The following is a 13854-nucleotide window of genomic DNA, read 5'->3' as shown; positions in this document are numbered from 1 at the left end:
TCTTACTTCCTAACAGCATGTGTTTGGAAGAAAGAAGCCACCTCTACTTTATAATCTTGTCTATTTCTAGCCTATGATATTATCTTGTTTAAAAAAAGTATTTAGAAAATTATTTTGAAATTACTTTTTCTAAAACAGAATGACTCAGGCTTCTGTTTTTGTGTACTTTGAATTTTTATACCCTGGATGTGTGGTAAAATACCTAGATGAAATAACTTCCTCATAAATGCACATGCATGTAGCTGCTATGTGCTGCTTACAGTAATTTCTGCACTTCCTACTGATAACCCCACCTAAAATATCACCCAAACTCTGAAGGTTCAGGTGACCCCCAGGCTGAGCATCAGCTGCATGGTTTCAGCTTTAATTTCCACAGAGTCATGACTAATGCCTTATTTAAGGAAAACAAACAAAAACTCTGATGTATAATGCATATATTAAGTACAACTAAAATTAGCTGTGTTCCTCTGCTTTGACTAACAGTATAAATAATAGCAGTAAAATTTTTCTGAGATTAATTTCAGTAATTTTGTAATAGGTAATGCGTTTTCAGATGTTCAAATATAATGATGGGAAATGTCCTACTTCTAAGAGTATAATTATTTTAACTTGTATTTTAAAATAGTTTCTAAAAGGTAATTGGTACTAAATTTATGGAAGTATTTGTATAAATTGGGTTAAAACCGATTAACTGGCCTTTGTAGATTATACTTTAAAATTCTCATTTCCAAAGTTAAATGATAAAAATTCACTCTTATTCACTATATTTTGCATTGAATGAATATATGCCATTAGGAAAAAGAAAAGTAGGTTTATGTTAGAGAGACATTTTGCTGTGTCTATATAGTTTTAGAATCAAAATCAATTGTTCATTCTTATTTTGTTCAAGTTGAAGTAAAATCATTATTCCATTGGCATGTTTTTCTTGACACTACTGACAGTGGTTAATGAAAAGATTAATGAAATAATGTACACATTTCATTAGAGAAAAAAATGTTTACTTTTTGGAAAGTGGTTAAATGGTTTATTTCTTTCCTTTTCCACCTCACTGATTCTCCAGTGCTCTATGCCAAACCAATCCTGCTCTGGTTGACACATGTCAAGTCCTTGGCTTTATTATTAATGTCTTCAAAAGGAGTGCAAAACTTTGATGCTTACTGTGGTAACAATGTTCTAATTGTCCTGGTTCATATATATGTATGTATGTATATATATACACACACACACATATATATAAATGATGTCTGTTTATACACGCATATATATGTGTGTATATATACGAATGATGTCTGTTTACACAGACACACACACGCTCACATACATATATATGTTATTTCTTTTGGACTGTTCTATGTTTTGAATGCATAATCTGCTGAATTTTTGTATTTTCTACCAAACAGATTAAGAAGTTCAAGGTTTATAGTGTAAAGATGAAATTATTTATCATTCATAGGCAGGCATTGTACACTAACACCTTAGGTAAGAAAGTTATCTATTGGGATAATTTCAGACATAGAAACACAGTGGAATGAAGCAATTATTTACAACATGTAATTTGATATTATATGCATTTTCAAGCAAGTTATAATTACTGAATAAACAGTATCTATATATTTCTATTTTCTTCTTATAAGCAGGCCAGTGACCCACTTAGAGACAAGATAAAAGAAATATAAATACCATGGTTCAAATTAAACTATTAAGTGTTACAGACTTGTTTACTGAGTATTTTTTGTCTTTATCTCTAAAGGTAAACTGTTATCTTCCTCTTGTAGAAATAATTCTCATCTTGTCTATTCTACACTGTTTTAGTTAATTTCTTCCTAGATGCAAAGTTAGAAAACCTTCTGCAGTTCACTTTGCCATTAGGTGTGTTCACATAAGTGAATTCTAGCCAAAAGAAAGCCAACAGAAGTGAGACATGCTACTTCTAGGTCTGTTTCCATTAAACCATCCACCCATTTTCTGCCATATTAACTGGAGGAGACTCATGTATTCAGCCAAAAACACACATCACATTGAAAGTAATATAAGTTGAACAAGGTTGAATAAATTAACTCTACAAAGATATGGTCAGGGGGTAGGAAAGCCACATGGGATAGTACTGTATTCCAGGACCACAATACAGTTACTCTGATACTGCTTCTATATCTAAAGGCTACCAGGAAGAAAAGAGTTATCAGAACTTGGAAGAGAAGGTCATCTGCCAGGAGCTGAGACCTTCACTAGAGAGAAAGAACCAGCCCCTGGGACAACACACAAGGCCAAGGGAATATATATCCTGACATTAATTGCTTGCTTCTCAAATTACCTGCCAGTGTTCCCCACTGGCTGAACCCTACAGGAAGCTGGAGCACAAGGGAGCTTGTATTAGTTGGCTGGACCTGCCTCAACAAAGATGTACAAACCAGGTGGCTAAAATAAATGAAATGTATTGCTTAACAATTTTGCAGTCTTGAAGTCCAAGATCAAGGTGTCAGCAGGGATGGTTCCTTCTGAGAGCTGTGAGGGAAGGCTCTGTTCCAGGTCTCTCTCCTTGGCTGCAGAGAGCAGCCTTCTTGTGTTTTTACATTGTCTTCCCTCTGTGTGTGTGTCTCTCTGTGTGTGTCCTAATTTCCCCTTTTCATGAGGATACTGGTCATACTGGATTAGGGCCCAATCTAATGACCTCAGTTTAACTTCATTACCTCTTTAAAGACACTATCTTCAAATAAGGTCACATTCTGAGATACTGGAAGTTAAGGTATCAAAACATAAATTCTGTAGGAACACAATTCAAACCATTACAGAACCCATAATGTAATTTACACAGGTCAATTTTGAAGGACCAGAGAAGAGGGAAAGAAACTATAGAGTGGATCTGGAGAGGTGCAGAAACTTAGAGTCTATTGTGTACTGTAGCTTAGCATACTGTATTAAGAAAAGTGAATACTTCTTTGATCATATTATCTGCTTTCCTTACTTAAAAATTCTCCAGTCAGTCTCCATTGCATATGATGTAGTTCACAGTTCTTACTGTGGCAATTGATGACCTATACAATCTGACTGCCTCTACATTTGCAGACCTCATCCTCACTCTTTCCTACCTAAATGGTTTCAAATATACATTATTTCTTCCTTTCCTCCTTTGATACTATAACTTATTAAGGAGCATCCTCCTATCATCATCTAAGAGAAACAATGTTAGTATTTGTATCCAGTTGAAAAAACATTTGTTAATGTGTGGGTTTCACTGGTACATGTCAGTCTTCTTAAGTCTCATTCACTATTCTTATATCCACTACGCTTTTTTTCAAAACTCACTATAATTTATTGTATGTCCATATGGCTAAACATAAATAGTAGCTGGTAAATAATTCAAGAGTAACTAAAGATTTTTTCATTTGTCCTGTTTTATTTAGAACTGTAAAACTCTCAGTACAGGAGCTGCCTGCCTCCAAACAAAGTGCCAAACCAACAAATTCTCCATGAGACAGCTCCAGGAGAACTGGTAGAGTTTATGCAATTTACTTACAAATCAGAATGTACACTTAAGAGTGTAAGACTAAGACAGGAAATGAAGAATTTTGTTGTTGTTGTTTTTTAAAGGCAGAGATGTAAAAAGGTAGGCATGTAAAAAAAAAAAAAAAAACTCTGAAGGCCCATACTTGAAGAGGTCAGAAGAGCCTAATTTATTTCCGTCTTTGAATTCCAAATCCTACCTCTCTCCAAGAATGAATGATATTAAGAAGGACTTGAAATAGGTAAAAAAAAAAATCCCATAATATATATTAAATATAAGTTCTATTATTACAACACTATAACATATTTATAACTATATCATGATATATAATGATATGATCATGTAATATATGCAATGATGTTTATAATACAAGTAACACATGGTATATAACATTTAATATAAAACACATGCATAATTATGATAAATATACCAACAGATATGGATAAAATGCAACATCACACTCTCAAATCTGGGTTTGCCAGAGAATATATGCACCACTATTTTAGGTTCTCTCAGCACTTCATGCTTAAATACACCTATGGTATTCAAGAGTGGAGTAACAAATGTATACCTGTGTTTGTTTTTCCTCTTGATATACTACATGCTGTTGTTCATCAGGCTAACATTCTACCTGGTCCCATTTTCACTTCCCTTTCTTTCATTAAAATATGAGCAACAGCTGTAGCTAATTTCTCATTAAAATAGTTTCTGGTATATGTGCTTTTTAGTATCTCTATTATGCCAGTGTATATTTCACCTGATTGAGGCATTCCATATTTTCCTTCCTGCTTTTGTTAGGCAATCACACATTTCTTTTTTAAAAGGGCCATGCTGCTCTGCAGAACATCTTGTCTTCCCTTACTCTAAAAAATAATGAGCTAGTTACTTTTTCATGGAGGATATTTGTTTCACTCTTTCTGAGAGCACTTCATCATGGGCTGAGTGCAACCTTGCTATTCTTTTTCCTATAGTTCCATAAGAGCATGTGAGGAAAAATGCTTTTCCTAAATTCACTTTTAAGGGTGATGTCGTTTAACAGAAATGAGATAAAAGAGTGTAGAGCTGAGAGTGAAATGTGTGCATACCATTTATCTTTAAACAGTATGTTAATGGCCAAAGAAATTATGGTGACAGCATTCTTGAATTGAGTTAAACTTAAAATTGACAATATGTTTTTCCTTTTTACCTCTAAAAGTATATGGAGCCCCACTCTTGTTCTTTATAGATGATAATCACAGATGAAAGCATATTTGTATAAATTTCCCATTACTTGAAGTAAATCAAAAACTTGTGAAGAAATATTTCTGAATTTAGACCAGATATTGACAATCAACTACTTTTTGATAAAAATTAAAAGCAACAAATTGTATGCAAATTGCAAAAAAAAGTTCTATAACATAAAAGAAAGTGATTTTTTAGTTGTTAAAGATCCTTAAAGTAGCCTGTGATGAGGCTAGTGAAAAACAGGTATTTTTGGGATTTTTAAATGTTTTATATTTAATGTTTTCTTTAAAGAAGATTTTCAATAGTATGTTGTCACTATTAAAACACAGACTGGACGTGTTATAATAGAAAAAAAATGATCAGGTTAGGAGGCAGATTGTGATTCTAATCTTGCCTTCTGTTAAAAAGAGAACCACGGGCTCAAAATGGAGTCATTTAGGCCAAGTCAACAGAGCAAGAGTTAATACCTAACCTAACTGCAATTTTAACCCCCTAGGAGTGTAACATTTGACCAGTCAACATGGAATTTCCTGGTCAATACCAGGAAACTTATGGATAGACCCTTTCTATTCTCCTTTTGGAGGGTAACCTTGCCTAAAATGTATTCCTTGCTAATAAATTCCCCCTTTTTAATGTCCTCTCTCAGCCTTGAAAACCCTTTCTTTTGTTTAGCTCAGCAGAAAACCCCTCTACTTGCTAGATGGGATGATACCTTATTCAAGAATCATTTAATAAGGCCAATCAGATCTCTGAATTTACTCGGTTGAATTTTTTTTTTTTTTAACATTTCCTACTGACTAACAATGTGATCTTGAGGAAGATGCCTACCTTCTTAAGCCTTAGCTTTCCAATGTGCAAAATAAGTGTTATGGACTGAATTCTGGCCCCCAGCAAACTTCATATGTTGAAGTCTTAACCCCCAGAGCTTAAGAATGTGACTACATTTGAAGACAGGTCTCTAAAGAGGTAGTAACTTAAAATGAGATCATTAGGTTGGGCTATAATCCAACATGACTGATACAAGAAGAGGAAATTAGGACACAGATATACACAAAAGAATATGATGTGAAGACACAGGGAGAAGACAACCATCTACAAGTGAAGGAGAGAGGTCTCTAAAGAACCAACCCTGCTGATACACTGACCTCACACTTCAGGCTCCAGAGTTGTGAGAAAATAAATGTCTATTGTTTAAGCAACCTAATCTGTGGTATTTGTTATGGCAGCCTGATCAAATCAATATAATTGGCTTTATGAATATTACTATGATTACATACAGTTACCTACTTATAAAGCATCTGACACTTGGTAGTTGCTTAATGTGTGCTAATTAATATTGTTCTTACTGCTCATAATCTTTTATTGGGCAGGTCAATTATAATTCTTATCTTTATCTTATCTTAAATATATAGCAGTTCTTTTAGGGTTAAGAGATCAGATTATATTATGTTTCTATAGCATGGGTCATAGGGTCTATGCCTTAAGACTTATTCATAGGTTTGGAATAAGAGCAGCCTTAGAATTGTGCCATTTTTTTAACTATGTCCTTTTCTGTATTTAATCTATGTCTCAGTTTTGCATCTGGGAGATGTAGATAATAATCAGAATTGTTCTTAACAACAAATAAATTCATATATGTAATAAAATTACTACCTGACACATAATTGGTACTTAATCAACTTTAAGTATGATTACTGTGTTCTCAATGATTTTTTTTTAATCACCTTTTCAACATTATGCAGGCCAGGAAAGGTTCTTCTGGTGTACCCTTCTTTTCTTATATCACTTTTTATCTGTCTTTTTTGATGGGGCAAAATATGTCTTTCATAATTTATTTTTACTGCTGCCCTAATACTCATACACCTGCTTCCCCTCCAGATAATGGTAGTCTCTGCCCAGGAAAATTGTTACCTTGGCTAAGATGGCATTTCCCAAAGTGCACTGTCCCCAACGTTAGTTACTCAAGAGGTTAAAATGCTAAAGAAAAATATTAAAGGATTCTGTGCTCATATTTTGAGTTAAGCAAAGATAATGACACTTTATTAAATAGCATCTTAGAGATCTTAAAAAGCTCCTGTGCATTTTGAGCAAAGGAGGTGTGTGTGATGTAGCCTTTCCTCAATTTAGTTGAGAGTAGACTGTTTTTAGGTCAGTTTTCCACAAAAAAATGAAATTCTTCCAGAAGATAGAATTTGGGAAGTTCTGACTGAAGGAGGGTAGAATATCCTTAAAATCTCTCAAATAACTTCTTTCCCAGTCTCTGCTTTCCTCTTGGTTTTAATACATAATTATTATCACTAAATAATAAACTATTGTCACAACCAAATAACTAATTTTAGTCTACACAGCACCATTTAATTAAAAAAATAGCATAGGGAGGCAAAATGCATACTATAAAGGCATTAATTCTATATTAAAAATTAAGCCTTACGATAAATCAAAGAAGGAAAATTAAGGGAAAAATGCCATTTTCACTTATCCAGATTGGCAAAATGATACCTGATGTTGGTGAAACCTTGGGGATAGAGTCACCTTCAATCACAGCTTTTGGGATATAGTAAAACATATGTTCATTATTCTACCTTGACTGTGGTATAATGAATCATTTTAATTTTCTTCTTTATGTTTTTCTGAATGTTCCAAATTTTCCACAGTGAACATGTTTAACTTTGCTTATTAAAAGAAATACCACTTTGTTTTTTATGATTTCTCTAATTTGAAAATAATATGAATCTTTCATGGCTTCTTTGTAAAGCTTATATAACTTCATTGATAATATAACCCCTATAACATTCTTTCCTCAGTACTATTTTAGGACATAGAGAATAGACAGAATGGCTTACTAAACATTAATTTGCATCCAAGCGCATGTGAATACTAATCACAATAACCTCGACTTTAAAAGGCAAAAACAATATCCAGAGGAACAGTCTTTGTTACTTATGATATTAAGTGTAAAAAAAATAGGCATATATTACCTGATAAGCAGTGTATATTTCTGTCCATCATCTACTTTAATAGTGTGAATGCTTCTCAATTTTGCTTCACTAGCACAGAAAAAGTGGTACTATAAGAGAAAAAAAAGGTTTTCTTCAGTTTTTCACTATGAAATTAACACCTTATATTTGTATTGGACTTAGAATTTACTAATGATTTTTATATTGCTTTGGAGACAAGGAGTCTGAAACTTAGAGAAGTGACAGTGCAAGGTATACAACTAATAAAGGCTAGAATTAAAAAACATAAATGTGTATTATATACACATACAAGCATCATACATGTGTATGCATGTGTGTGCATGCATGCACACACACACACACACACACACACACACACACACACTTCTGGTTTCTATACCAGTATTCCAGGGAACATGTTTGAGAAAGACAGCTTTTTCTGCTAGCAGAAAGTGAGTATTATTGGCAAGTTTCCTTAGATATTACCAACTGAGCAACATGAAGACCAGTGAATACAATCTAGAGGGTGATATTAATGTCCAAGGAAAGGAACCTTAAAGATTATGGAAGTTAACCATTCATTCTAAGCTTCCTGAGGCTTGGGGGGAGTGGGGGTCTTTGCCAGATTACTACTAATTGAGCCAACTGAGTTATAGTTTAAAAGGGGGCAGATAATGTCTATAATAGGTACATTTGATCAGGACCCCCTGGGAATTCCACAGGGTGGGCTGCAGTGGTCTATTCACCCACTTAACAGCCTATGCCTGCATGTATATTAGTTATATGACATAATTCAACCGATGTGACCAGAAAGAACATTTAATATTTTTAATGATTTAGCTGCTTCTTATATATATTTGGGGTTCTACATTGTTAGTGAAGAAAGTTTTTTAAACTTAAATGATAATGTAGTGACCAAGAGTGTGTGTGTGTGTGTGTGTGCATGTGTAAGGAGGTTAGTCTCCTTAATTTGTTCAAATATATCAGAAAATGTTTGTTCAGGTACTACTAAGTCTTATTTATTCCCTATTATCTTCAGGGCTGTCAAAGTTAAGCATATATAAAATATTTAATGGACAATTCTATTATTCTTACTTGAATTTTTCTCTTATTATAAATAGCTCCTTTATGATATATATATTTATGATATATTGAGATGTATATATATATACACACACACACACACACAAAGTAACTACTATTTATTGAGTGATTACTCTGCTTCATGGATTTTTTAAAACACCATATAAGTAATGACTGATTGCTTCCTTACAAAACAAAATAAAAAACAAACAAAAATCTATGAAGTGGAAACTGAGGTGAAGTGGTTCACCCCTCTCCAGGGAGGCAGTGATTTGCGATACAGCTGTAAGTCTGGGAACTGGTGTTTGAGTCCCAACAATGTACGTTATCTATGTACTTACTTATTTGTTATTAGAAAGAGCCAATAAAATGTTTTTAAAAATTGTTTCAAACATTTTTTTAAATTAAAATAAAAATTAAGTTTCATATTATTAAACTTTCCTAAAACTTAAATTTCCTAAAAAAAAATAAAAACATTTGACTAATAATTCTGCATTTCTAGAATAGGTCTTAAATTATGATCACTGTACAAGTTCAACCATAAATATGTCTTTTTGTGAAAATTGTAATGTAAATGCATTCCCCATATGATTATACTTTTAAAATAGATGAAGAAATTGGAGCATAGTTTCGCAAATCATAGTAGAACAAGGAAAATCTTAAAATCATGAAGACAGAGTAACACTGAAATTTCCTTTAAATCATTCCAAGGGGAAGCAGTGATGTGAGTGGAAAGAACATGAATTTTGGATTTACACAACAAAGGAAAAATTCCTTATCTACCATTCTTGAAAGAGTTCCAAGAGCATGTATAATACCAAACTCTGAGAAGCAAGATTTTTGTGAGATGCAGAGAGAAAATACCTAAACTTCACTTTTTTTTTTTTTTAAAGATTTTATTTATTTATTTGAGAGAGAGAGAGCATGAGAGGGGGAGGGTCAGAGGGAGAGGCAGACTCCCCGCTGAGCAGGGAGCCCGACGTGGGACTCGATCCCAGGACTCCAGGATCATGACCTGAGCCGAAGGCAGCCGCTTAACCAACTGAGCCACCCAGGTGCCCCTAAACTTCACATTTGATTAACATGTCCCAGACATCTATGTGTTTATATGCATTTACTTTATTTACTCATTGTATTACATTTACTTCACAACATTTGTTCATTTATTAATTTAAACCTCACAACAATCCTTATTACCCTCATTTTACAAGTGAGTAAATTTAAGCACAAAGTGCTTAAGTGACTTGCAAGGTCTCAAAGCTCCTAAGTGGCAGAGCTGGGCTCTAAACTCTGAGTCTAGCTCCAGAGCCCATGATCTTAATAAATTTTAAGATGGAGCCTGACACATAATTTCAATTCAATAAATGACAGTAATTATTATTACAGACATATCAATATATATTCTTTGTCATAAAACCTAAAGGAAAAAAATTCTACACATCTTTTCACCATTATGGTTTAATAATTCCTCAATCTCTTGATTCGACCTATTGTGAATTTATTTTTATCCATTTGAAAGTGAAAGAAGTCTCCCGTGATTCATCGTTTCATAAAACATTTTCATCCACAGTCCTGCAAGTCTCTGGTAATTCCTCATAATGTCTCTGGAGATGTCCACAGTGGTGAGAGGAACTAGCTGAGATAGACACTCAGTTAATGGGAAGTTGAGTCTGCAGCAGAAAAATGTGCTGAGGAGAAACATTTTAAATGGGGCCAATGCTCAATATTATGTGTTTTATAATTTTTTACATTTGGTCTCCATATTTTTTCTGCTTATTATAAGATTAATGGAAAATTTTGGTCTTAGTTGAGGAAAATGCTATAGAGCAGGGATCAGCAAACTTTAAGGGTAAGACTGATGTTTGATGATTCATTACTGTATTCTATTTATTACATAATTCTATTTTCTTACTCCTGTTTCACCTTTTCCTATTATTATCTGTAATCAATGGGAAACAGTATAAGGAAAACAAAGAGTATTTTATTTACCACTGCATCCTCAGAACTTGGCAAAATGACTAGTAATAGATAAATGTTCAATGAATGAGTGAACACATACATAAATGAATAAAACTACTACTATTACTAACTGCTACATATGGCTGGTATTTATTAATGACATCAGACTTTGTACTAAATAATGTATGTGTGTTGAATACTTAAGAAAGATGAACATTTAAAGAAAATCAAACTGGAATATGGCTTATTTAAATTATAAGGTATAAATCAACGTTTCATGGAAATTCACTAAATATTTAAATCACATCATAAAAGAAATGATGGATAAAAATATAGTATTATGTTTCATATATTAGGCTGTGTTGAGTTAATTACCTTATTGCAGTGATGAGTTTGATGACTTACTAAATCTGGGTATTTACCACAGGAATATGAATTGATTTGTTAAGGTAGAATGGTGTTGAAAGAAGAGCACACACTTTCAACTCAAAGTCAGCTTTATAATTTAGTGTTTGGTAGCTGTATGATCTTGGACTTTTAAAAAAGGTTGTTAAAAGACTACCAAGTGTTAAATCCATGATCTCAAACTTTTTGATCTCAGAACCTCTTTGTGCTGTTAAAAATTATTGAGGACCCCAAAGAGTTTTTGTTTACTGGCTAGTATCAATATTTATAATATTAAAAATCGAAAGACATTTTTAAAATACAAAAATGTGTAGTACACATTACATCAGTGATCAGAAAGATGACATCATCATATGCCATGGAGCCTCTGGAAAACTCCACTGTACATTTATGAGAATGAGTGAAAAAGGCAAATAACAGAATTTTTATGAAAGTAGTTTTTCCCTTATGGATCCTCTGAAAAAATCTTGAGGCTCCCCAGATCACATCTTCCATTAAAGCTATAAAAAACAGTAGCAGTTACTGTCACTGGGATACTAGGAAACACCAGAGTGGAAAAAAGGTTAAAAATATAGAGAAGAGAATGAAAGCTATTCGAAGTATATACTATTTTGATATATAAATACTGAACACAAAATTACAAAAATAGAACATACAGCCTATTGGTGATTGTAAAAGATAATTTAAGATAAAAGTTTTATTTTGACAATAACCATTAAAGAGAAGAATCAGAACTTTCTATTTCATTTAAATGAAATAAATGTAATGACTTACCTTTAAAGTACCATTTTCAATATATAATTGAATAAAAGACCCATCTACTGAATCTGAGTCTTGCTTGAGATAGAGCAGGAGTCCATAGGAGTTGAAGGTCTGAAATTCTAGTGATATGTTATTTTGTGGATTTAACAACACATTCTGAAATTCTAGATAGGAATCTCCATAATAACAAGCACAGCTGAACTCTGTGGAGTCAGAAAGAAAATACAATTTAGGTTGGAACAGAATATTCAATAGCTGGGTTTCACATTAACATTAGCATAGTATCTTTGGAAGTGGCTCATACTTGACTCCTTTCTGCCTGTTACTAGCCCAGGCACCTGTTTCCTTTGCCATAGTCACAGTGGTATGCCATAATTCCTATGTACTGGGGGCCTCATGATCAAATCTCACTGGAAGGCAGGGATGTCTAGATGTTTAATCTTTAACAGTACATTCAGTCACTTTATGTTACAGGTCAACAGAAATAGGAACATTTTCTAAAGATGTCCTTATTCATTGTATATATAACATGTTGGTACCAAATTATGATTTATGTCATTATTGCTAATTTAATTGGGTGGCTTTTGAGGGCTGATTAGAGATTACTGAAAAGTAAAGGAACTGTCATCTTTTTGTACCATTACTGTTTTATCTGCACTTCCTTAAAAATCATCACTCCTTTGTTCTCTTTCCTTTTTCATCTTCTGAATGACCATATTTTAATTAGCCTCAATCTTTCAAGTGAAATATAGACACTTAGAGTAAAATACTTTGACAATTTACATTTCTTAAATTTATAAATATATGATTAATGAAACCTAGTTAGCTTATTCTCTGAATAAGTTACTTTACATTATTAAAAGTTACTTTTGCTTGATAAAAACTTGACTGTTTGATTATATTCCTGTAACAATGGATATGAATTATCTCCTTTCACTTCCTCCCTTCTGCTCCTCCTTCTGTGATACACAGACACATAAACTCCCTTTAAAACTTCCAAATTATTTTTTTACGATTAATACAAAAGATTACTCATGAAACTGTGAGTTTTAGTTTGCTGTCTACCATAAGATAATACTCTTTTTAAAATCTATATATACTTTAAATCTTTTACAGAATTTATGATCTTTGTGGAGTATTTTTTTTATTTTAAATTTTCAATAAAATATTGTGTTAAGTCTTCAAACTTGTAAAACACTCTAAGGAAATAATCAGCTAAATTTCAAAGAATTTCTTCTTTTAGCTAGAAAGAAGACATTTCAAAATACTTCCAGAAAACATGTGCGCTTTGTAGACATAAAAGCATATGGGGTTTTTTTAATAAAAATTTCATCAGTGAAGGTGGCTCAAAGATTGAAAATATTAACAAAGTGCATTCAATTTTGATATCAAATTTGATATCTGCATTAGTTGTTATGTGAAATAAGCAGATATTTATTCCTTGTAGAGTTTAATAAGGATGTTGAATGCACAGTACAATAAAATTTCACATGTTAAATAATTTAAAAAGGTTTCAGCCATTTATTTGAATGAATTGGGAATGGAGAAAAATATCCATTTGATTTAAAGTTCAGAATGTGGGGGCGCCTGGGTGGCTCAGTAGTTAAGCGTCTGCCTTCAGCTCAGGTCATGGTCCCAGGGTCCTTCGGACTCCCTGCTCCGCGGGAAGCCTGCTTCTCCCTCTCCCACTCCCCCTGCTTGTGTTCCCTCTCTCGCTGCTCTCTCCCAGTCAAATAAACAAAATCTTTAAAAAAATAAAGTTCAGAATGTGAAAAAGAATAAACTATTTTCAGACAAAAACTAATATTACAACATGAATAGACCCAACATTGGTGAAATGAAGTAACTACTATTTATTTTTGAGTGCTTTGGAAAGATACAGTCCAATTGACAATAGCAAACTCAAAAACTCTTTTAATTTTGTTATGTTTATCTTTTTATGGACTAATTTTTAAAACTTAA

General features: G+C 32.9%; 1 protein-coding gene across 2 annotated transcripts in view; it reads right to left on the bottom strand.

Annotated features, from left to right (window-relative positions):
• Positions 1-13854, bottom strand: part of EYS (EGF-like photoreceptor maintenance factor) — a 1566128-nt gene that overhangs the window by 601909 nt on the left and 950365 nt on the right. For both annotated transcript variants that reach the window (XM_078055169.1, XM_078055170.1), the window contains exons 25-26: positions 11905-12095; positions 7705-7793 (exon numbers count right to left, since the gene is read on the bottom strand). In XM_078055169.1, coding sequence (XP_077911295.1) covers positions 7705-7793; positions 11905-12095 — 280 coding nt within the window. The remainder of the gene's footprint in view (positions 1-7704; positions 7794-11904; positions 12096-13854) is intronic.

This window comes from Halichoerus grypus, chromosome 9, assembly GCF_964656455.1.
Source record: "Halichoerus grypus chromosome 9, mHalGry1.hap1.1, whole genome shotgun sequence".
Classification (NCBI taxonomy): Eukaryota; Metazoa; Chordata; class Mammalia; order Carnivora; family Phocidae; genus Halichoerus; species Halichoerus grypus.
The sequence above is the reverse complement of the archived record's forward strand: the minus strand, read 5'-3'. Positions and strand labels throughout refer to the sequence as shown.